This window comes from Eschrichtius robustus, chromosome 4 (assembly GCF_028021215.1).
Source record: "Eschrichtius robustus isolate mEscRob2 chromosome 4, mEscRob2.pri, whole genome shotgun sequence".
NCBI classification, from domain to species: domain Eukaryota; kingdom Metazoa; phylum Chordata; class Mammalia; order Artiodactyla; family Eschrichtiidae; genus Eschrichtius; species Eschrichtius robustus.
Window position 1 is genome coordinate 108,825,438 of NC_090827.1, and position 25,857 is coordinate 108,851,294.

General features: G+C 40.9%; 1 protein-coding gene across 1 annotated transcript in view; it reads left to right on the forward strand.

Annotated features, from left to right (window-relative positions):
- Positions 1 to 25,857, forward strand: part of TAPT1 (transmembrane anterior posterior transformation 1) — a 61,028-nt gene that overhangs the window by 10,553 nt on the left and 24,618 nt on the right. Inside the window, exons 3-4 of the mRNA XM_068543195.1 lie at positions 13,815 to 13,933; positions 24,127 to 24,289. Coding sequence (XP_068399296.1) covers positions 13,815 to 13,933; positions 24,127 to 24,289 — 282 coding nt within the window. The remainder of the gene's footprint in view (positions 1 to 13,814; positions 13,934 to 24,126; positions 24,290 to 25,857) is intronic.

Below are 25,857 nucleotides of genomic sequence, written 5' to 3' on the forward strand. Positions count from 1 at the left end.
TTTAAACTCGTCGTTTTGAAAATTATGTCAATATGTTAATTCTATTAAAAAAATTGTGAACAGCTTGAGTTGCGTTTTTAAAATATTGGAAATAACGTGATCATAAATAATTAAATATATTGGGGGAGTAGGAATTCCCATTCAGGAAGAGTCTTAAAAAGTGTATTTTTAGTGTAAGAGCCAATGATGTGTAACTTTGCTACTTATTAAACTTACCGTATTCCCATTTGTGTCCCACCCAAATAACTTTTTCAAGGAATTGCTCTCTACTTATTCCTTTAGTTCTCTTCAGTTTTGTTTTACTAGAAGCAGTTTTTTTTCCTATTCAGCATAATATAAATTATTTAATTGCACCCTTTTTTTTAAGGTTTCAGTTTCTCAGAAAGCCCTCATTTTTAAAAACAGTTTCTTCAAAGAAAAAAGACAATTTGTTTCACCTTCATCACAGAAAACATCTCAGCATAGGATAAACGTAGTAATAGCAGCATTAAATCTTTGCGCATCGCGTGCTCCGTTGATTGTGTCCCAGGCCGTCAAGACCAGTCAGATACGAAATCAAGGCCGCTCTTTCTGTCTGCATTGATAGAGTTGACGAGTCTGAGCAGGAAGGAAAGAATTAAGAAATAATTCAGCTTTAGCTATACTGAAGCACGTTTTCATACTTTTATAGTAACGTAAAACTTGTAATGTTCCAGTCACTTCTCTAGAATCATACTTTACTATTGGAGTTGGTATCAGAAGAGTTTAGTTGGTTTGCTTTCTCAGCGTATTATAACAACAAGAGGTGTGGTACAGCGAAAAGGAAGGATGCCCGGTTTGAGAGATGTTGCTTTCGGTAGGTTCTTAGTGGCGCATCGTCGTGTGCTGAAGCTTTGGAAGGTTCTGTATTAGGGTGAGATTTAGAGAGCTAGGGAGCCAGCAGACGTTTGAGACAATGAAACAGCTCGTTGCCTTTGGTCAGGATCATTAAACATGCGTAGCTATTATTGTGTTGCTGCTTTTCTGGGGAGTTCTAGGGTTCTGTGGAGGGGCCAAGGGCTGGAGGTGAGGAGGGAGGTGGAGGCGTGGGGGGGCACCCTCGGCTTCACTCCTCCCCAGGTGCAACATCGCCCTTATTCTGTGTATTGGAGTCGCTTTAAGATTTTGTCCTGGAGGGACCTAGGGGGTGATGTTTCTTTTGCTTGAGAAAGAAAAAAAAATTTTTTAAGGTAAGTCTTGTGTCTTTCTTAAAACACTTCAGCCTGCTTTTCAAAGCTCACTTTTTTCTACCGATGATAAGCCATGGCTGGAAACGTGAGGACACTGCTGGAGGCGTGGACCTCTGCAGCCTGGACTCTTGTCTGGGACAGTGCCGGCCTCATCCGCCCACCTGTCTGAGCTGCCCTGGACTCCCATTTTGCTCTGGGAGAGCGCAGAGAGATTTGCCTGCAGTCACAGGCAGACTTTATGGACACGCCCAGGAAGCTGGTTCGACACGGAGAGGTGTCCACCTGACCCCTTTTATCATCCCACCTGTGGCAGAAATAGTGCCTGGTGGCAGCATCCTCTCGTAATCCTGTCACCTCATCAGAGGCAGGTTCAATACACCCACCCTTCTCTCTTTATTAGCAACATTGAAATCACAAACAGGTTTCTGGGTAGATTTCTCACAGAAACTTGTAAGCGTTTCATGTTCGTTATTGTATTAAATTGTCTTCTGGGGGATATCCCTGCAGGTCTTTCTGGGACTGCAGTATAAACCATCGTTTTTCAAACTGTGGTCCGTTACAGGACCACTGGTAGGTGGAGTCACCCATACAGTTACTAATCAACTAGAATTTATTTTTCAAATTAAAGAGTAGAAAAAGTATCAGATTGCATTCATTGCCTGTGCTAAGGGTAAGTATTTTTTCTTAAAACTTAGGTTTCACTTCTATGTGTGTAAGACGTATTAACGTCAGAAAAGTTGAATGGGCACTGCTCATGCGCAGTTGTAATTATTCTAATCCTGTTTCCCATGAGAGAGGCTTTTAGCTTTAGGCCTGTTTAGGAAATTTTCATTTAGTCTCTTAGAACAACACTTTAGCAATTTTACTGCTTAAAATGTACGAAAGAATGTCTTCTTTTTCAGTTTAGAGCAATTTCTTCTAAGACTAAGTGAAGCACAGAGGAAAGCAGCGTTAGATTTCAGTTTAATTCCAGGCTTAAATGTCTCTCATAACAGCATGAATTCACTCTGCTCTCTCTAAGGCCTTTATTTGATATGTGGGGATCCCACTTCAGACTTTTATTGTGAGAGGTGAGAGGCTATCTAGATATTCACGCTAATCTAATTTATTTTTTATTGGTTTCCTTTGTGTTTGTCTATTCTAATATGTAATACCTTACTCATTTTTTTATTGTTCTTGTTTTTTTTGGGTAAGTGCTAATATATTTCCACCTAACCTTTGCAGGAAGAGAGAGTTGATAATTAAAGAGCACTTTGCGTCTACAGGGATTGCAAACACTATAAAGCGTGTCATTATTGCTTATACTTTAGAGTCAGGAGAAAGGTCAGCTTAGTATCTCTTACCGAACCTGTTTAGTGATTGTAAAAAAAAAAAAAAAAAAAAAATCCCAGGTTTTTTGTGTCAGTGGATAAACACATTATACTTGACATTTAATAGAGGTGAATTGCTTATATATTTAAAATAGTATTTCCAATTATTAGCACGTTTTTACATTTGAACTTTTCAATCTTATGTAAGCGTATGAAATTTTGGAGCATTTTGTTGGCTTTGGGGCAACATTTCCTCTTTTCCTTCACAGTCCCTTTTCCCCTGTGCCCACACACACCCCTTGGGTTCTTGTCCAAGATCTGCTGCTAACTGCTTACGTGGTCCACTTTGGGGGCTGTGTTTTTCTCTTCCATACAAGGAGGAGGCTGAACTGTGCATCCTGAACTGAGAGCCAGGATAGCAAAGTGGGTTAAGGGCATGAACTCTAAAGCCAGTCTGCCTGGACTTGAATCTTGGCCCCACAGTTTATTAACTGTGAGGCCTGGACTAATTTACTTCTGTGGTAAGCCTTCTGTAAGTGTTTTAAAATCTTTACAAGCCTCTCTTCAGCAAATTGGGAATGCCTTGCCCTGGGAGAACAAGAAAAATTTTGAAAGGTTTCTTGTCCCCAGGTTGCATTCCAGTGGAAGTCTCATTTGCAATAGGGGTAGCTGTCATCTTGGGCTGAGTACAGCAGGAAGTGATTGGGAAAGGACTGATTTTCAAGGTTCTCCTGTGTCCCTCTTTCATCTCCTGCTATACTTTCATCTTCCTTCTTCGCTAGCTAATAAACAACTTTTCTAACCCTGCAAGCGCCAGGATTTTCTGACTCTCAGCCCTCGGATTGCTGACCTCCTGCGGAAAGAGCCTTTAGGGAAAACTGTTTTCTTCCCTCTTTTTAGCCAGACTGTCTTAGGGTAAAGCTTATCTCTTTCATGAGGATTTAGCTAATGGCCATAGAGATAACATACCTTACACCCTGACATTTTCTGCTGAGCCCTCAAGTCTGACCTCAGCAGGCACGTGGCTGGAGCTGACAGTTAGGATAGACAATGGTTGCTTTAATCAGGTGCTGGTGGAACCAGGGCAGGGGATCACCAGTTTCCCAGAGAGGAAATTCCTGGTGAGTGATTTTCACTGCTCCATACCCCACTTGGCTTGGCCAGTTACATCCCATCTCTGGCATCCATTTCTGTGTTACTAATAAAACGAATAGCATTTATCAAATAAGGATTAGATGCTCAGCACTGTCCTGAGCACCTGAAAGGAATTAGCATTAAATCCCATCAGCAGCCTCCTGAGGTATAAATACCATGAAAGTTCCGTGTCCTCTTCCTGCCACACTCTGCCGTCCCACATAGACGCCCAGACAGATCTCACCTTCAACCCATGTTTTGGTTGAAACGCGCTAGGGTGTGTTCTGCATTTTGACCCCATAGGAACAATTTACCATGTACATGTACACCATGTACAAAATCATCCCTTGCCCAAGGGCTAGTTTTGTCATCTGAGTGAATCCAAAACTGCAGGAAGTAGTAAAGAAATGCTCACCGTAGTATTGGGTTGGCCAAAAAGTTCATTCGGGTTTTTCCATTAGCTGTTACATGTTTCCTTAACATCTTACAGAAAAACCGGAACGAACTTTTTGGCCAACCCAATATTTTCTAAAATCCCCTAATGTATTTAAATACTAATGTAGAGAGATACAGCTCACTCGTGCATTTATTTATTAATTTCCTCAGTCTTTGTTTTGAGAGCTCACTATGTTCCAGGCACTTCTACAGTGTGGGAGTAGAGAGATAAACTAAGACTCGTGAAGGTAATGGCAAGGTGATGAGGAAAAAGAGGTCACTTCTGTACATTTTATGGCGTATGTGGCGGGGACAGGGGTGGTTGTACTAGGGAGATCCAGAGGTGGGAAATTGTTAGGAACACACAAGAAAGGACAGGTACACTGAAAGGTTGGGCTGGATCCAGGTTACTTTGAATGGTTAGGCTAAGGAGTTTAGACTGGCTTTGGGAGGAGATTAAAATTTATTTCTCAAGAAAACTTTTAGCTGTATAGGTAACAGAATACCTAATGGTGACTTAAACAAAAAGGTTTTTGAAAAAATTTTTAACAAGTGAAGAGGAAGGAGATCTTAATTGTTCCAGCGGATTAATGAGGCCAGCATGGACTCAAGTCCTTTTTATCTTTCTATTTCACCATCGCTGGCAAATTGGCTCTCAGTCCTCTTGTTGCTGCCTTTTAATAGAAAGATGACAGCTGCAACCTTGGGCATTACATCTGCATTATAATCAGAAACAAGAGGAGATGGACAGTGCCACCTTTTCCACTGTCCCTTTTATAAAGAATTAAAAGCTTTCCCAGAGGTGTCCCAGCATGCTTCCTTCCGCTATGTCTTATTGGCCAAACTGAGTCACACAGCCATCCCTGCTGCACAGGAGACTAGGCCAGTGAATATCACGCTTTTCCAACAAAGGGAGAAACAGATTGAGAATGATAATCGGGTTATCCACCCCTCAGAGCTCTGCCTCTGAAACATAGCAATGTTCAACATGGATTAGAAATAAGAGAAGCAGGGAGAGCTCAAGATCCCTCCATATGTACGCTCTTTCTTCAGATTAGAATCAGTTGATTAATTTTACCTCTTAAGAAATTTATTCCTCGTGTTAAATACATGTCATATGTAGGTTGTGATTATTATGAAGTCTTTTATCAAAATTACTTTTCTGTAGTTACATATGTTTATGTAACCTTGCCTATATCATAAGAGGTAGAACTAAAATGAAAATACATTTTTGACTTTACCTTATAATTCTATGCTTTTTGACAGTCTTTTATTTCATCATTACCATGCTTTGTATGTTATAGTTATTTAATATATTTTTTTTAGAAAATGGAATTCAACTGCTTAGTCTTAAATAGAACTACTTAAATTCATCAGGTTGAAGATATAAGTATGGCAGTAGGTATAGAATATTGTGTTTGGGGCGTAGACTTTGTTATTATTGGATGGGAGAGGTTACTGTCACAGAGGGGAGTCTTGGGGGTCGAGGTGAACAACCTTAGCTTCTCTCGGGTCCGGAGGGAAGAGCCCAGTAGCCCGATCATGGTGTTCCTTTGGCTTTGCCTTTCTTCGTCTAAGATTAGGCAGTTGGACTAGGTCATCTCAGGAGGATGGGTAGTCCATGACCATGTGAATGAGTTTGCTGACGAGGGGCAGAGGAAATGGGAGTAATGGAAACATTCACAGAAGGGAAATTTTACATCTCTAGTGGAGGAACTTAGTTCTGCTTTTTTGAGAGTTGGAAGGGGTAATAACATTTAGGAAAAAATAATTCAAAAAGTTCCTTTCAAAATAATGAACTTAATGAAAATATATGAAGCCTTTTTGTTGTTTCACAGTGTAAGTGTATATTAAGAAAATGTAGTTATAGCCAATGTTTCACCTTTATTTCAATAAAACAGTCCTGAGATTTTGTTGTGAAACTAATAGAGAGTACTTAGATCTGTTTATGACAGTGATTTCTTGGGCATCCTGCTCGGTTTCTAATTTTCGTGAAAACGTGTGGGGAATCATCCCCCTAAATTGTTCTCATGATGCAGCTCTTGTTTGTGACACACCCTGACTCAAGATGTCCCACCACATGACTACTAAGACACCAGAAAGCCTAGGGTATCTGCTCATCTCAGCATCTCAGCAGCCTTGGCTGGTGTTCCTCCTGTCCTCTCTGAGGCTTGTCGCCCCTGGCTTGCGGCAGTGGTGACAGCAGCTTCCACGTGTCTTGTGTGACTGTCTTACCTTTTCCTAACGCTTCTTCGCGTGGGGTGGGGGGGAGTGCAGATCCGTTTTGGCGGGGGCACCAATAGCCCACTTCAGAGGTGGGGCTTGGAGGTGATGGGGGATGGCCCAGGCATCCAGGGCTTCCTTGGCCTGCTGTCGGCCCTGTACCTCTTAGGCACATAGGACCCATCACATGGTTCTAGGGCAACCAGCCAAAGACTTCAGGCTTCCATCCCATTCACTGATGTGTTTAAAAGACAATTTGTGATCTTGGCACTGTGGGGCTATGTTTATCTTTTTGGATCAGTAACTTATTTCTGTCACGTTAGCTTTGGAGACAGTCTAAACTCTTTCTCTTCCTCTCTCTTTCCACTGTGCTGTATCAGGCCCCTGTGATGTCTCCCTCAGACTGGTATTCTCCTTCTTAAGTGTTCCTGCTGCAGTGCTGCTGGTCACTCCCTAAAAAAAGCAGATTTGAGCCTAGACGGTGTGTGACTGTAGCCTGCAGCAGCTGCTAAGACCTCGCAAATGTGCCATAGGGTCCTGAGGGCACACCCAGCCTTGTACATCACAGCCCTGTTGGTCCTTGCAAAATACCAGGTAATGGCCCCTGCCTCAAGGGTTGTTGTAAGGACTAAGTAAGTTGATATAGGTCAAGTGCTTAGAATATTACAATATTCAACAATGATTAAAAATAAGAGAAGTAGGAAAATCTCAAGATCTTTCCATGTGCAGTCTTTCTACAGATTAAAATCTTCAATATATTTATTTACCTCCGAAGAAATTTATTCCTTGTGTTAAATGTGTCAGGTATAAGTTGATTGTTATGAAGCCTTTTATCAAAATTACTTTGTTTTCCGTACGCACATGCGTTTATGTGACTTTGCCTGTCATAAAAGTACTCGGCTCCTTGTAATCCCTTTGTTTACCATCTCCTAGAGTGTAGACTTCCCAGGGGTATGAGTTTTTGAATTCAGATGAATAAAAATTATTTTATTATAGGGATGACCTTGAAGCAGTAATTGCTTTCAAAGTCAGTCATTTGTAAACTTCCTTATTGATAACCCATTCTCCTTGACATCCTTTTAATTGATCCCCGCATGTGAGTTTGTTGAGAACTTCCAGAACACAGGATAAAGATTTGTGCCCCTTAGTGGTTAACTGAGCTGATTCCTGACCCTCTCATCTGATGATTACATTCTGGCCACACAGCCTCCCTCTCACGTTGCACCTGAGCACGCTCTTGTCTTTGCTTGAAATGCTGTTCCTCCTTTCTGTGCCTGGCGGCAGCTAGTGCCCATCTTGTCTCCTGGTGGGAGATCTTCGCTAACTCCGTTCCTCCCTCCCCCAGGTGCCCATCCCGAGTTCACCCCCCGCCCCCAGCTCGCTGCTCAGACCTGATCTCAGCGCATCCAGAGCACATCCTTCATCCGGCCCTTGCTCTGCAGTCTGTGTGCCGCTCACTAGATTTGAATTCCTTGGGGAAGATGTCCTTCCTAAATGACCTTTTAACCCCCACGTAGAATTAAGCAGGACGCGGGTTCTGCTCTTACAGGAGTAGACCCAGAGCTTTATAAACTGAGACCAGGGGAAGGAAAGAAAACACCCTTCCTGCTTTACTACTGCTTCCCAGCTTCCACCCCAGAGCAGCCGCCCTCAGCTCTGGACACTACTTGGTGGTCATGGTGGAGGAGGTGGATTCAGAATTGCCGGAAGATGGTTTGTGCAACTCAAAGAGGCATATTCCAGAATCACTGTGCTTTAATTTTAGCCATAACATTTTATTTTTTGAAATTTCAAATGGCATTAAAAGGAAGGCAGGAGATTTTTGTCAAAAAAGGAAACATTTTTAAAAGGTTAAGAAACCTTGCTCCACTCTCCACAGAGGGAGGCTGGCATTTTTATTTGTTTATTTCTTTTGAGGCTAGTATTTTTCATATGATTAAGAGCAATAGTATTAGGTTCAAAATGAGTGTGGTAAGAGCTGGTTGTGGAAATTTTCACTAGCGTGTGATGTTTTGTTGACCAGAAGTGTTACAGAATTGTTGTAGTTTTAACATTGATGTTCAGTTATTAAAAACTTCTGTTAAATCTCTTTTTTTTTTTTTTTTTAAACATATAAGGCCAAATCCAGTGGCGAGGTTGAGGCTGAGTGACAGGTGTCTTCAGTAGAAATAGTGCTTCAGTTTCAAAGCCATGTCTTCTGCAGACCTACTGGCCTTGCCTCTACTGCTCAGGAACTGGGCAAGCTCCCGAGTTTCACTGCAGAGTCGGGGCAGGGGCGGCGTGCTCGGGTTGGAGGTGAGGATGGACGGAGGCCCTCAGGCCCTGTGCACAGCACCTGGCCAGTGCCTGGCCGTATTGCCCAGTACCCGTAAAAGGCTTCTGAAGCCCTTCCACACAAGATCTCCCGCCAGACAGAAAGACCAGGGAACATTAGAGCATGCAATACATGTTTTGTTAAGAGAGAGAAGGAGGAACAAATCAAAGACTGAGCTAGCTCTGGAAAGTTTTCACACAAAACCTTCTGTAGCATTTTGTCTTCCATCCCCGGGAAAATAACATGGAATGGAAGAATGGAAAAGAGGTACAAGCCAAAAACTCCAGTGTGGGGTTTCTTCTTGAAGTTTCTTCATTATGCTTCGGTTTTCTGCATTCTGTTATTCATGTAATGGCCAGTTCAAAGAGATGACATATTTATAAGGCCTCCCCCACCCCGCCCCCCGTAAAGGTGAGATGCAGCTAAAGTAAGATACCGCCTTCTTCAAGATGGATAAAGTGAGGCGGGGCTGGAGCAGCAGGAGCAGAGGAGGAGAGAAATGGGGAAATGGGGTGAGAGAGCAACAAGGGTCCAGTGCGCAAGGCACGACTATCAGCTGATAGGACGGATGTTCACCCGTGATTTAAAGAGGCGTGTTCCAGAAGCATGGTGCTTCTTTGATTTTAGCCACAACATTGTATTTATTTTGAAATTTCAAGTGGCATTTAAAGGAGATTTTTGTGTTTCTCAAAAGGGAAACAGGGTGGCATATGACACCAATTTCATTGCTTTATAGTCACACCTATTATATTTCAGGGCAGATTTCATTAGCTGTTACTTAAGACTGCTTGAATGCTTTATGGTTATTTGGTCCAAATGAAGAGGAAATAGCACTTGCCTATTTTATCAAGATGCCATACAAATTAACTGAAGGTGTGAAAGTACACATTAATCTTGTTAATAATATATACTCAAACCTTTTAATTTTATTAAGATAACATTTTCAAAGCTAGCAGTAAATCTATATATGTGAAATGTTTATGCCTTTTGTAAATTTGATTCATTAAATGCCTTTTATTTCTGCATTTTTTATGACACTAGGCAAATTGGCAAAAGACAAGTTAGCACAAAGAAAATTGCGTTAACTCCTGTGCCTAGCAAAAATAGAGAGTAAGATCTTTTTGCTGTGCTTAAACTGCTTCAAAGAGAACATGTAGGGCCCTGAGGCAGACAGACCTAGGCGTGAAGGCCAGTTCCTTCACTCTGACCCACAGCCTTGGGCAGGTGTTCAGCCGCCAGAGCTGTGGTTTCCTCGTGTGCTGAGCAGGGATGAAAATCACTAGCTCAAGAGCTGATGGGGGATTAAGTAGTCAGTACTCAGCACTCGCCTGGAGGACGGAGGACACAGGGGTCCCTCTTGGCACATCTCCTTCAGACTCCTGGATCACCAGGTAAATTAAATGAGATGCCCTCCAATGCCCAGTAGGGCGCCAGGCTCACACTCAGCCCAGCAGGGGTTTCTTTACCTCCCTCAAGGATGAATGTTTTCAGGATTACATCTTGTTTACTTTTTTAGGAAGTTTTCTCATTTTCATTTGTAAAGAATTTAAGAGAATGCTGCGCTTTGTGAAAAAAGTTAACACCTGAACAGTAGATAGAGGAGTTGGGTCACTTTTCCATGTTTCTAAACCCTGAAAGGCATCTCTATTGCTTCACTTGTATATTGCATGTTCTCACATAGATGGATGCCTTCTTTCCGCCCAGTTGAAGTTTCTTTAGATCACAGCCACTTGCTTTCCTTTCGTTTTATTTTTTAAATTTTATTTATTTATTTATTTTTGGCTGCGTTGGGTCTTCGTTGCTGCGTGCGGGCTTCCTCTTGTTGCAGCGAGCGGGGGCTACTCCTCTTTGCGGTGCGCGGGCTTCTCATTGCGGTGGCTTCTCTTGTTGCGGAGCATGGGCTCTAGGCGCACGGGCTTCAGTAGTTGTGACACGCAGTCTCAGTAGTTGTGGCTCACGGGCTCTAGAGCGCAGGCTCAGTAGTTGTGGCACACGGGCTTAGTTGCTCTGCGGCATGTGGGATCTTCCCAGACCAGGGCTCGAACTCGTGTCCCCTGCATTGGCAGGCGGATTCTTAACCACTGCGCCGCCAGGGAAGTCCCTCCTTCCATTTTAATATTGAGATCTGTCGTATCGACAGCTCCAGGTGGTCTTTATGTGGTCAGCATACAGTGGGGGAAGATTTTTTTTTTGCCCACTGAGTTTACTGGGCTGGTTTAAAATGTGAAGGGGAGGATAAACAAGAAGGTCCTACTGTATAGCACAGGGAACTATACTCAGTATCCTGTGATAAACCATAATGGAAAAGAATATGAAAAAAGAGGGCTTCCATGGTGGTGCAGTGGTTAAGAATCCGCCTGCCAATGCAGGGGACACGGGTTCGAGCCCTGGTCCGGGAAGATCCCACATGCCACGGAGCAACTAAGCCCGTGCGCCACAACTACTGAGCCTGCACTCTAGAGCCCGCGAGCCACAACTGCTGAGCCTGCATGACGCAACTACTGAAGCCCACGTGCCTAGAGCCCGTGCTCTGCAACAAGAGAAGCCACCACAATGAGAAGCCCATGTGCTGCAACGAAGAGTAGCCCCCGCTCACCGCAACTAGAGAAAGCTGCACATAGGAACGAAGAACCAAAAGCAGCCAAAAATAAATAATTAATTAATTAACCAAAAAAAAAAAAGAATACGAAAAAAGAATATCTGTATGTGTATAACTGAGTCACTTTGCTGCACAGCAGAGATTGGCACAACATTGTACATCAACTCTACTTCAATAAAAAGAAAAATTGAAAAAAAAAGTGAAGGGGAAGGCCCGTTAGACTTTTGTTAGTTGTTTACCATGATACTAATACAGATTCCTCTAAGCCTAAGAAAGGTGACTGTTCTTTAAAAGCAAGTTTGATTCTTTAAGAGGCAGTTTTCGTCATGATTACTTTTCTCATCGGTGTTCTTGCTCATGCTTCTTCCTCCCCTGGAAAGCTTCCTTCCCCTGTTCCCACCCCTCCACCCCCGCCCAGTCTACCCTCTCCAGGTGTCAGTAGCCCTCATCTCAGATGTCATTAAGAGTCTCCTCTTCTATGGAGCTTTTTCTAAATCTCCCAAAGTTGGGTTGGCCATTTTTTCTCAGGGCTCCCCTGTTCCTTGTATACTTAGTGCTGTCATAGCAACCGTTACCTCTGCATTGACCTCCTTTATCTGCATGCTGGTGTCTCTATCTGTGAAAATGCGAATAAGCTTGCTGAGGGCAGGAACCCCGTCATGAGGTCCTGCCTGGCTCTGTGCCCGCCCGCCAGGCGGAGCGTCTTACTTGGCCCGTATTAACGGCTTAGTAGATGCTGATGCATGAGTGATGTGTTAATCCCCAGTGTAAGGTCACGAGAAGGACAGCCACTTACACGGACACAGCAGAATACCTTCTGGGAATGTCAGGTTTCTGTCATTTTCTGCCTTTGGAGTGTAAACAACAGATCACAAGCAAACAGGGAAAGGATTCTTGGTGACAGGAGAGTAATAAGTAAGGACCACTAGCTTTAGGTGGACCTTGCTCAGTCTTTTATAGCACTCCTTTGTGTGTAAAACAAGGGGACAGTCACAGAACTGTGACTGTGCTGACAACAGGGTGACTGACTCAGACCAACTACTAAGAAACCTGGCACATGTATGTATACATACACATACATGTATGTGTATATATATATATATATATTTTTTTTTTTTTCCTTTGAGACATTCTTGCAAAAAATTAATAAAATGTGTCCTTTCTTATAAAGGTGTGTTAGTTTGCTAGGGTTGCAGTAACAAAGTACCATAAACTGGGTGTCTTAAACAACAGAAATTTGTTTTCTCACAGTTCTGGATGCTAAAAGTCCGGGATCAAAGTGTCAGCAGTGGGGCTTCCCTGGTGGCGCAGTGGTTGGGGGTCTGCCTGCCAATGCAGGGGACACGGGTTCGAGCCCTGGTCTGGGAGGATCCCACATGCCGCGGAGCAACTAGGCCCGTGAGCCACAATTACTGAGCCTGCGCGTCTGGAGCCCGTGCTCCACAACAGGAGAGGCCGCGATAGGGAGAGGCCCGCGCACCGTGATGAAGAGTGGCCCCCACTTGCCACAACTGGAGAGAGCCCTCGCACAGAAACGAAGACCCAACACAGCCATAAATAAATAAATAAATAAAAATTAAAAAAAAAAAAAAAAAAAGTGTCAGCAGTGTTGGTTTCTTCTGAGGCCTCTCTCCTTGGCTTGTAGGTAGCTGTCTTCTCCCTCTGTCTTTGTATTGTCTTCCCTCTGTGTCTTGTCTGTGTCCAAATTTCCTCTTATAAGCATACCAGTCATATTGGATTAGGGCCCACCCTAATGACCTCATTTTAACTTAATTAACTCTCATCTCCAAATACAGTCACATTCTGAGGTACCAGGGGTTAGGCCTTCAACATCTGAATTTGGTGGGGAGGGATGCGATTCTGCCAGTAACAGTGTGGATTTTAACTGCTTAATATATATATGTAGGACAGTTTATTGACTAAGAATACATCAAGTGCTGTGTGTGAGGGTGTATATATCATACCATGTTTGTGTGTCAAACATACAGAAAGTCACCACTCTTAAAATCGTGGAGTTTAGTAGCCTGGGTATGGCTACTTCTCTAAGCCATCAAAAGATTCTGTCCTCCTTATGTGGCAAGTATACAAGAAAGGGGGAAACATTACAGATATTAGCAGCTATTCCTCCAATTAAGAATAACGCCTTCTTTGTACAGCAAGTTAAAGTATACATGACATTTTGTTAAAATTAGTAATCTCTTTACATAAGAGTAAGGATAGACTTTACAAGTTTTATCTGAAAGGTTTTCTATAATATCTCTAAAGTTTGAGGAAGTACCCAGAAAGCTACATCAGATGCTGTGGTCAAGGGCAACTTGTGTTTTGAGTAATTGACTTGTGTAGGTGGTAAACCAAAGGCTCTGGAAGAAGAACTACAAACTTGCATTTTGAAAAGGGATTTTTCATTAGAATATGGCTTGTATACACAAGGAGAAGTACTAACTTGTTGTTCCCATAGATAAGTTATAAGAAATGAATTTCCTACAAAGTTTAGAAATTCCTTGATTGTTTGAAATTTTCATCTGTAATATTTTAAAGAATATTTATTTTACATTTTGTTTTTTATGTTCTTCTCTGCTTTTAAAATCCAGCTCATGGTTTTTGGAATCTTTCTGTGCCTGGATGCATTTCTGTATGTGTTCACCCTGCTTCCTTTAAGAGTTTTCCTGGCGCTGTTCAGGCTCTTCACACTGCCTTGCTATGGCTTAAGGTAAGTTTAAGATTATGAACTATTTTAAACTAAAATTTAAGTTATTTTTACTACTTGTAGTTGAGCTAAATAATCACTTGCATAGATTTTTTAGAATAGGGATAATCATTAAGTTTCTTTCACACTTTGGCCCTTAATGCATAAACTAATGCTGTTTATCTTTTTAATGAGTATTATATAATATACTTATATAATATTTGTACTTTTTATATGTACATTTTTTTTTCCAAATGGTTTTGGACCAGAACTTTGCTTTGGCCAGTAAACGAATGTTAATAACGCAGGAGGCTGTGTAGAAGAATAGAAAAGGCCTGGCACTGAGAGTCAAGGACCAACCACATTGCCACTGTGCTAGCTCAGCCTGTACTTTTATTTTCTTCAAGTCCCTTGGCCTCCTGGGCATCATCTGTAAAGTGAGGACCAGGTGCTAGGCTGGGAGGTGGGCGGCGGCTGGCATCAGACTCTCCTAGGGAGCGCTTAATACAGGGTTCCTCCTCCATCTCATTTGAGAGTCTCTGTCTTCGTGACCTAGCTAGCCTTAGTTACTGCTTACAGGTGAGACCCGCCCCCCCCCCCCTCTGATTTGTGAGAGGGGAAAGCTTTTGAAGACCATTGTCCTGGTGGGAAGGATCAGACAGTCTGGCCCAGCATTGAGTAACTGATGAGTCATGAGCAACTACTAACTTCTCTAAGCTTGTGTCCCCATCAGTAAAAAGGGGATGTTTAGAGCCAGCATCTTTTACCACAAAGACTGAGAGATGTGAAAAGAATACCTGGTGTAGTGCCTGGTTCGTAGTAGACAGGAATAAATACTAGTTTCCTTCCTTCCTTCTCTTCCAAAACTAGGAACAGGAAGATGAAAATGTAAAGCTTATGTGAATCTTAATGCTTTTTTGGTCTTGAGGTTAGAAATTTGGATTTTACAGTTTTTTTCTCTGTGGTTACATCAACATGCCTCTGCTCTGTGTGGTCACTCTTTGTAACGTTACAGTGTTCTTAGCATAGTTGCCCAATTTACATTTCTCACGTGCCTCATGTTTCTAAATACGTTTCATTCCGAAAAAGTTACAAAATACTGAAATGGACAATAATATGTGAAACTTTATTTAACTATGAAGTAGGTGACTCTTCCATGGTATATTAAATATATGAATAATAACATTATCATCAGTAACCATGGAAACTGAGTTATAAAATTATTGATCAACATACAGAATTATATGTTGATTTTTTTTAAGACTGAAGTCATGGAAGAGTCTCTTTTAAAGTAATAAACGAGCATATGCTTGATATCTAGTACTTACTGAATAACACATACAGTCCTTTTAAAGATGGCCTTAATCAGTCTTAATAAGGAAGAAATCCCTCCAGTGTAAATTGGAAGAATTTATCGATCATGATGATCATATTGTGATAAGAGTAAAAGCTCTTCTTTGCAAGATGGCATGGGGTAGATTATAAGAATTAAGATCACATCATTGTTATATGTGATACTTTATATTCTATAATCTTCCTCTCCTTCCAGAATGAAAGAATTATGTTACATATTTTATTAATTTCTTGTTAATCAAATGGGAGGATCTTTTTTAGGAATTTACTGTCAACTTTAAGATATTCAAGTATGTGCTTTATGCCTTTGGGAGAGTTTTTAAGAAGACTTTATTCATATCAGCAAACCTTTTTTTTCAGACATTTGTAGCATGGTACTCCAATATTCAGAAAGCCTAACCTTGTATACTGTCACTATTCCTTTATCACTATTGGGAGCTCAGTAGAATCATGGTTATTTCAGTTACCTTTTCAGAAGACCAAGAAAAAAATCTAAGACATTACTAAATGGAAGTCTTCATGTGTGATTGCATAACAAGAATAGACGCATGGAAAGTTGGATAAAGCCCAGGTGAGGCTACCTGACATAAAATAACTCATGTCTACACTATGAGCTAGATTACTTTTTAGTTATTCTTTGATCAGCAATGTGAGGCAAGTTCGTGCTCTAGCTGTCTTTAAGCGAATGGCTTTTAAAGACAGAGCATGTTCTCCGTGGCTATTGGCACGATGAGATACAGCATTAAAAGGATGTGTAACCTAAAATCAACAAGAGCCATCTTGTTGTTGCACAGGCATCTAAACTGTGTCCCTTGTCACTTGGGGAGCAAGGCACCAAAGTAGCATTAGAGAAGTCTTTCAGTGTTTGTTCTGAAAACTGGGAGAGGTGTTGCAGAGAGCTGGGAAGGCTTCATCCCTCTACTCCTTGTTGGCTTTAGTGTGAGTGGTCGATGGTCCCTGGAGCCAACCTTTTCTAGGTTTTTTTTTTTGGCATAAAAAGTAAAGATGATAACTTTTGTATATTACTTTAAAATACTTTTCAATCTAAATTAATTTGAATAACATTTTAAAACAGAATTCAAGTCCATTCTGTTTTCAAGTTTTTATGGCCAAACTGACACTAGAGGTCAGCCCATCACACTACATTGAAGACTCCACTAAGTTTTCCTGGGCGAACAGTTCTTGCTATTTCTGCAGTTTGGATCAACTGAAAAATTACATTTTATGCCATCACTAATAAATATGTGTATATATAACGTGAAGTGCAGTTAAAATGATATAACAGAACTTCAACACTTTACTCTGTGAGTGTAGGCAGATTATACAGAATATGAAGATACTGCCTTCCTGTCTTAGTGCCTTAAGTATACGTTATCAGAATTAGCAAAACTATTGTTAATATTAAGTCTAAGACCTTTCAAATATTTTAGGAATATAAAAATACATTTTATTTTTACAAAATTATTAATCAGCCAAGTTTTGTCTTCTTATAGCTTTTCTTCTAACATTCTCTACTTCCATTCAAGATTATTTGATTTGTCTTGCCTGTAGCTGTATCATGTCCCATCTTTTTAAGCAAACAAAAAGTGCTCTTTCCTTCAGTCTGACTTTATTTTTTCAAAGAGATAAGAAGAAATTAAAGAGACCAGCAAAGAGGTTGATTGTATTCTTTTTTCTGTTTTCTTTTTCTCTCCTGTATTTTAGTTTTCTTTCTGTTAAAAAAAAGAGAAAGTTACTATTGATATCTTCCTAGTCTCTTAGTTGTTTGAAATTATTCCCAAAAAGCAGGGTGGGTGGGAAGAGATATTTGTCAAAGTAATCAAGATGCTGACATGAAAACAGCAACAGTTTGCAGGCTCTAGTGCTGTGGTTTCATTCAGTGTCACATCACAGCAGAGTACTATTATTGCCCTCTTTTCAGAAATGGGATTGGTGTTCTCACCTCCTCTACGTGCAGAGTTATATCTGGTACAGCATTTGTGAGAGGCTTCTGAAAGCTGACAGCCTCCCGGGTTTTCTGCTTTAGAATTGATTTTTTGAACCTATTTCTAAATCTTCTGCAAACTTGCCATGGGTTTTGGTTTGGGGATATTTGTCAGTACTGACAACTGAATAGACTTTCTGCCTTTCATTAAGCCTGAGGGCCAGGGTGAATCTGCAGCTCTTAAGAAACCAGTCTTTATCGTGATTGCTCCCCTGGTGGACATTTTGCCAGCTTTTGACCCTGTTAAAATATTTTTCATTTTGAGATGTTGGCAGGGTAATTTTCTTGACTCGGTAGTTGTGTGTGTGTTTTCTGCAAAGGGTGCACTGCTTGCATAAAAAGTTGACACCTGTCCTTAGTAATTTCAAGAATATTTAGGTGAAAACTATTGCTAATGAATTGGCAGTCTTGAAAAATCTTTGCCCTTAACTATTTTGTTGTAGACTAAAATAAAGAAATACATCCAGATTCTTTAAAAGCCAACTGATTTATGTCTGTCTTCCCTCTTTCTCAGGATAGTATAATTTTTTAAAAACATTTGAGAAACTTCTTGAATTAAGATAATTTTTTTAATGATGAGGACATGAAAATCAGAATTAAGTTTTGATTCATTATATGAAGTATCTTTGTTTCTTGGAAGAATGAAAGTATTTTGTTTTTTAGAAAAGTAGACTGCTCTATATTATGCTAAAGAGGTATCCAACATTATTTTTTCCAAATTTACTTATAGAATAAATAAATAATAACCAGTTGTATGTGTGTTTTTAATTTACCTGGCATTTTTTCTGAATTCTTTTTCCTCCTCCAACCTGTGGCTTCATTTTGTGTTGTAGAAGCCTCAGTCACATTTGAGTTAAAAGTTGAGGGAGATTGTAGAGAAAAGCAATACTATCTGGTGCCAGGAACTGCTAGTTTTGAAAACTTTGCTAAAATATTTTAGACAGTAATAAGTGTAGAGTAGGTTTAAGTAATAAATGCTAGAGTATTTTTCTTTTACTATTGGGGCAAATAAAATATGTGCAAGTAAATTTTACTGATATCTCACCTTGGTTTTAGGCATAACTCTTACTTGAGGCTTTATGTACTTCTTTGGTTTTAAGAGGCAATGGTGTCTTTTTCTTTTGAGAATTTACCCCACAGAAAGCTCTCATCTCCCAAAGAATTACGAATTTCAAATGCTTGAGAGTTTCTTAACCCATTGGGTTTCCTCCGTATGCCTTACCTCCTCCAAGGTAGTTCTACCTAAAATTAACTGCACACATATGAACACACACACATATACATAATAGATTTTTCTCTTTTTAGATGTAAGCCTTATTTTTGGCCTGAGTGATTCATGGCACCCCTGTCGCGCAGGTAGGGAGAGCTCTTGGTAACTTTCTCTGGGGAAACAAGTACGTCTGTCATTTCCTCTTACCAGGGCTGGTCTACGTGGCTGATTTGTAGAGAGCAATATATTTGTTAGAGAGTCTTCCTAACCTCAGGTTTTATTGTCCCCTGTTTCCTCACCATGACGCTCTAAGTAGCGTAGCAACATTACAACCTTCTCTCTTTCTTTCTCTCTTGTAAATCAGACCGAAGGGAGGAGCACTTTCACTTCCTTTATAGAATGGAATGTGGTGTCACAGGGACTCCTTGTGGTGAGTAAACCCTGATTTTTCCTTCTATACTCTCGGCCAAATTGACATCAGTACAAACGAATACTGATTATAATGAAAAAATACAGACATAACCATTTGGAGATGGACACATACTGAAGAAAATGTGGTTCCCTGTCCTTACTTGGTCATAAAGCTTTGTCCACATTTGTGCAGGATTTCACCATGATCTCATCTAACATAAGAAAATCACTTGATAAAATGATCTTTAATTATACATGTCGGACTAGACCTGACATCAAGTACTTCATTCCCAATGCCACATCAGTCAGCTGAGCCCTTCAATGTGAGCAGTTTTTTATTTTGCATCCTCCGAACACCAAACATAGCTTATAAAACCAGTGGTTTTTTCCTAGTATAGTTTGAAATTATTTTCAAAGCCCAAGGAACGCTTTAGTCATTCAGTTTAAGCTTTTATAATTATTTTTCTACTGTCTGTCGCAAAAACTTAAGATTTAAAATTTTCAGTCTCCTAATTAAGGAAAACATCTTAATCTTAATACTTTATTCCAATTTACTCTAAAATTATAAAACGACTTCTCTTTCAGAAATGGAGACCATTTTTAATATTTCACGTTTTTTTCAGTAGTGCTTGTATATCCTCATTCTTTCAGTTATACCACAAATAGCTAAAAATGTTAAAAGAGAAAGAGAGAAAAAAAGAAAGATCCAGTCTGCGTATTTTGTAATGAAGTAGCTCATGCTGACACCTTGGCATGTTTCAACACCAGTTTGAAAATTAACTAGGCAGGGCTTATCCCAGTTCTCTTAGTCATTTGTGTTGCCTCCTCTTCTTTCCTGATCTTTTTCTGTTCACTATCAGTTTTTACTTTAATTTTAGTTGGCATAGTACCTTCTGCTGAACAGGGTGCAGGAAAAGCCTACACCTGATCATCTGGGTTTACTACATCATTCTGTTCCCCAAAAGTGCCCTTGAAACAACTGGGTCACTTTATTCGGTAATTGTGCAAATCCAGGGAAAGTATTTGAAAGACCAAAAGATAAAATTTAGAAATGTAGACAATTTAATTTCTGTAAGAGTGGCTTAACTTGAAAATTAAAAAAAATTTTTAAGGTCTGTTGACTATCTTGTTTAATATTACTTGTCTTGTGATAACTGACAGCTAGCTGTAAATTAGATTAGTGGGTTTTTCACTTTGTCCAACAGCTTCCTCCACTTGTTTATGTGTTAGTGTGGGATTTTTTCAGTGCTTGCAAAATGAATTGCCAGTAACCACTGTTTAACAGGCATTTATAAGGAAGAGCTTCAGCCTGAAAGTATTGTTCATAAACCAATTCAGAGTTGATTGGCAGGGCTGTAGATAAGCTTCTTATGGAGTTGGAAATACTTATATCATATCCAAAAATGTCCTGGCAGAAAAGGAAACAAATGTTGGAACTGGTTCAAGTTGTTTTAACCAGCTGAACTTATTTTGAGGTTAGATCTTTTCTTACTCAGAGAAGCTGTGATGCCCCCTTAGAAACGATTTTTTTTTTTTTTTTTTTTGCAACTTTCCTTTTTCATTTACAGGGAAATTTATATGAAAACAAGACCCTTGTTTCTTAAGAGTTCTGCTTTTATTTTTTTATTTGAATAAATCCCCTTAATTTTGAAATTAAGGAGAAAATCAGAGTCATCTCTGTAGCACCCAGTTATGATGTAAGCAATGGAAAATTTTCATCAAAGCAGAGAGTGCACAGAAAGCAGTGCACAGATCCAGTGGAAATAGTCCTTTTTTCCCTCTTTTTAGAAATGAAAAATTATAGCTATTTTTGGTTTTTAGCACAATAATTTTTCCATATGAGATGACAGTACAGTGATAAATTATACAGTATTAAATTATGCTGAAAGATAAAAGATACTGAGTTGCTGATTCCTGTAAGTTTGAAAGTTCTTTTAAAGAAAAGTCTGGGACGGTAGATGGGAGTGAGAACATGCCTTCTGGAGCCAGATGCAGAGGGTCAGATCCCTGGTCCCCCACATCTAATTCCTGACCATGCAGCTGCAGGCACGTTCTTGATACTCTTTGCGTCATCTGTGAAATTGGGATGGTGATGTACCTTCCTCATAGGATCTCATAGGATTGTCGTGGAAACTAGAACAGATACGTGCCAAGTGCCTAGAACGGTGCCTGCCTCATAGGACCTGTGGATTGTAGCATAAGGTGTTTCTTCAACTCTTGCACTATTTTTACAGCCTAGTTTAATCCTAAGCAAAAGAAAACTAAATTAAAGTTGTTTACTTAAAATTTAAAAATTTTAATTTACTTTCTTCTTGGTTTAAAATGTGTGGTATTAACGTTATTTGGGGAGACAGCTTTCCAATGTTTGGTAGCTAATTTCTAACAATGACTTGTATCAAATATAATATTCCTCCTTAGATACACTAACACACTGTTCCTTTGTTGCAAATGTTTATAAAGAAACAAAGTTGGACAGATATGTATTAAAAATCCTTTTATCTCTTAAATAAAGTGCTTTGACTGAGATCACTTAACTAAGTAGATGCCAATCTAGTACCAAAAGCTCTAAGTATAGATTTCTACTTTAATTAGTTATCTAAATCTTTTTGGTAATTAATGCAGATTCATTAATACCACCCTACTTTTTGTTCATATCGTTTTCTTTAGTTCATAAAACATGACCTCTAGTTCTTAAACACAAAGGACCCTGACTATGGGTGATTTGTGCTTTTCAGCATATGCTCAGCTGTGCCAGCACTTCTGAGGGGGAGGTGGGTGTGCACTCCTGGCTGATGCTTCGGGTTGACCCTGGCCATCCCAGAGGAGACAGGCACACGGGCCAGGAGCCCAAGAGTGTTCAGAATGTCTCCTCTTCTCATTGTTTGAATTAAAAATATGTTTACCTCCAACTCTTGACAAACATAATACTGCTTCCATTTTTTTATCTTGGGGTCCAGCAGCGAATTACCTCGATATTTGAACAGCCCTTGGCAGAGTTCTGTGTTCTGGGCTAGGTGTTTGAAGATGAGAGATGCAGCTCACTCTGGATTTCATGAGGAGAAAAGGGCCAGAGTCTGCAGGGAGAGAGAGGAACAGCACTGGAGACAGAAAGGGACAGAAAAATGATGATAGAGATTGATCAACTTTGTCCTTGAGGCAGTTTTTCCCAAGATTTCAACTTCAACTACTAAGAATAACTTCCCTCGGCTTATTGTGCCATGGTGGTATGACTTGGACACGTGGTGTGACTTGGACTATTCTGACCCGTCTCTCCATCTAGCTCGTTGGTTCAGCCCAGTGTCTTCTCATCCTCTGCTAGCCCTCCCTGGACCCAGTCTTCACAGAATTTGTCTCTTTTCAGGATTTTTGCAGATTTCCATATTCTCTCTGTGAAGAGGTCAAATTCACACCTGACTGAAAACCTCTGCATACTACAATGTACTACACAATGCAGTATGTATTGTAGAAAACAAGTGTGAGGTTCTGTAACACGTCTGGCAGAATTGGCATTGCATGCCTCACTGTTATCTTACAGAACAGTGTTCTGGGTAGCAGTTATGGGTTCCTTGTTGAACCCTACAAGGATCTTTGGAAGAAAAGAGCCCCCGATCTGAATGTGGACAAGGGCTAGGAAGGAGCTCCAGAGAGAATAGGTAGCCAGGAAATACCAAGTAAGTAGAGAGCTCAGGACGCCAATAGCCCACTGGAAAGGGAGCTCACCCCTTAGGTAGGTCCTAAAGTGTTGTCACAACGGACAGAAATGAAGAGACTCTGCGGCTCCTAATGCCAGTATTCAGGCTTTTTATTGATTGTACGATACATACGTAAAAGCTGCCAAAGCAGGAGACTGAGCATTTTCTATCTTGAGGAATCAGCCTGCAGTCGACTTAGAGAAAACACCTTTCCCATTCTTGTCACAGGAATTTTACGTTCAGTGAAAGAAGTCTTAAATTTCTTCTTTTCTAATGTATGTTTTTGCTGTGTCTTAGGAAGACGTTTCCATTCACAATTTAGGTTTAGCTCCTTATACTCTGACCTCAAAAGTAAGGAATGATCCTGCTTGTATTAATTAGGAAAAAACCACAGTTGACACTTGAGCAGCTGGGGGTTAGGGCACCGACGCTATGCTCAATAACCAGCCCTCCGTATACACGATCCCTCCGTGTCCGAGATTCCTCTGTATCCATGGTTCCTTATCCATGGACTCAACCAATCGCAGAGCACGTAGTACTGAAGTACATATTTATTGAAAAAAATCCACGTATAAGTGGACCTGTGCGGTTCAAACCCATGTTGTTTAAGGAGCAACTGTATTTTCGACTCATGTCATAGACGGCTAACTTTTGTAATATAAAAGCTGTCCTACAAACCAGTAAGAGAAAGATGTGAGGCGAGAATTCACAGACGGTATAAATAACTTAAATATATAAAGAAGATGTCAGTCTCCTAATGAGAGAAATTAACATTGAAACTACTAGCTTCAATTTTTCACCAGTGGCATTGGCAGAGATCCCAAAGTTGATCAAATGCTAATTGATGCCCGTGGGCTTACAGGTGTCTAGTGCAAGTGTAAATTGGTACAACCCCTGCAGAGGGCAGCACAGCTGCTATTATCAAAATGTCAAGTGAACGTAACCCTGAGATTGCAGTTTTAGGACTTTATCCTATAGATGCACTTTCACTGACACGGCATGACATGTACATTGCATCATGGTTTATAGTTGCAGAAGGCTGGAAATCTGTCAATGATACGTTAAGTAAATTATGATACACCCACACAGTGGAGCACTGCGCTGTCATGTAAATATGAGTTCCTTATGAACTGACATGGAAAGATCTGTTATGCTGTTAAGTAGAAAGTGCAAAGTGCAGAACACCACGCGTAGAACGCTAGCACTGGGTAAGAAGGGCTGAGACAGTGGGCTCCAGGGCTTCCCGATGAGGTGGGAGGCTTGCGTCTTCTTCGTGGAAATCCATTGCTTCCGAGCACTCTATCAGCAGCCGCCTGCCTTCGGTGTTCACTTGTTTAGGTTCCCCACTTCTAGCAGTAATTCTGGTTTAATATTTTATATTCTCTACTTGGGCAGAAAATTTCATACTGTTGAGTAGTCAGCATAACTTTCCTTGTTAGTTTGAAATTTTTAAAAGGTCAACCTAAGTCCCATTACCTTTGTTTGCCACTGTATGTCCAGTGAAGATTATTTATTCAAGAACACAGAAGGTAAAACTCATATTTTTATTTCTTCTCATATATTTCAGGGACAGACGTTTGCTTCAGCCTGCCCAGGTGTGTGACATCTTGAAGGGTGTCATTTTGGTCATCTGCTATTTCATGATGCACTATGTGGACTACTCCATGATGTATCACCTGATTAGGGGCCAGTCCGTCATCAAGCTCTACATCATCTACAATATGCTCGAGGTGCGTCCGGGCCCTCATTTCCCCGCCAGGCAGTCCAGCGCCCCAGCCCGCACAGGCCTGGCCGGTGGCACACTGCTCCAAACCTTCCAGAACAGAACACTTTCCTGCAGGCTCTGGTAATGGTGCTTCTGGCCCCCCGTGTTCATCCGGTCATTGGCGACCTTGTTAAAATGCACATTCTGATGTAGTAGGTCTGGGCGTCTTCTAACAAGATGGTGCTTGTGCTGCCGGTCCTGGGACACACTGAGGGTAGCAGGTCCCCAGGGCACAATGTGTCCTCAAGTAGGGAAGAGGGGCACCTGCTGCCTAGACATTTCTGAGTCAGTGCACCCTTGAGAATGTAAACTGTCAAATGGTAGAGAAATGTATTTTGCAAATTCATTGGAAACCCATGTATACTTTTTGCTAGAATTTTTAAATTTATGAAGATACTTTTAGGGTTATGTGTATGTTGGCTATAGTAGATTTATATTTTAAGTTGCTTTTGAATTTTCACACCAAGCAGGTAAACAATTTCCCAGTTTCTCTAAGTACTTAACATTTTGAATACAATATGTCTTCCAAGTACGCTATGCTTTAAAGCAGTCATCATATGAAAATCTGCATTTATGTAAATTAACAGTTACACAAAGCAAAGAAAAACATGCTTTGCTTTATAGGCAGAAACTTAATAAGTCTTTTAGATAGTAAGCCAACCTGGGTTATATAATTAACCTCTGAGACTCAATTTGTGCTTTCCTATACTACTTTTTGGGGATACAAGTAAGGTCTACCTGTCTTTTGAATTAGTCACAGACGGGCTTGTCCTGGCTAGTAGACACGTGGGGTGGGGTGGAGGCTGCTGGCCTTTCTGCCCTGAAGCTGCGCTGCCCGGGCAGCTGGGGGCTTTCCATCTCTTCGTAGAAGCCGCAGAACTCTAGCCGTCCCCGTTAGTCCTTAATTCATTGACTGGGATGATTTAAAACCACACCCCAGCTTCCTGGTTGTAGGCCATGCACTTGCTTTGCCCCATCAGGTGTGGGTGTGGTTTGTGAAGCAGAGTAGCCATCCTGCTCTCCCCTCCCTCCCACAGAAGGAAAAGCCCAGGCCTCCTGTCCTCCCCGGCAGCGTGGGTGGCTCTCCGTGCCAGCACCCCACTAATCTCCATGCCTTCCCTCCCGGGGGATTGCAGGTGACTGGGCTTCTCCCTACTCCCAAACTTAAGGCAGACGCCTCCTGATTTACACAGCCCTCTCACAAGGTGGTGGTATTACCGTTACTAGGAAACAGGGCAAGCAGAAGGATCCATGAATTGCTGATCTAAGTGGCTTAAATACTTATTCAATTTGTAGACTAGAGTTGATGAGTGGTTTCAGCATAGTGTAGAAGAGTCCAGGCTCTAGTATAGAGATAGTTACCTCCAATCCTGGTTATCCTGCACATAGCCGCCGGTTGCTGAATGACTCTAACCTTCAGCTTCTCATCTGTGAAATGGAGATACTAGGGGAATTACCAGGATTACATGAGACAAACCAGGCATGTGGTAGGAGCTCCCTAAATGGTAGCGATTTATCCCTTCATTCGGCAAA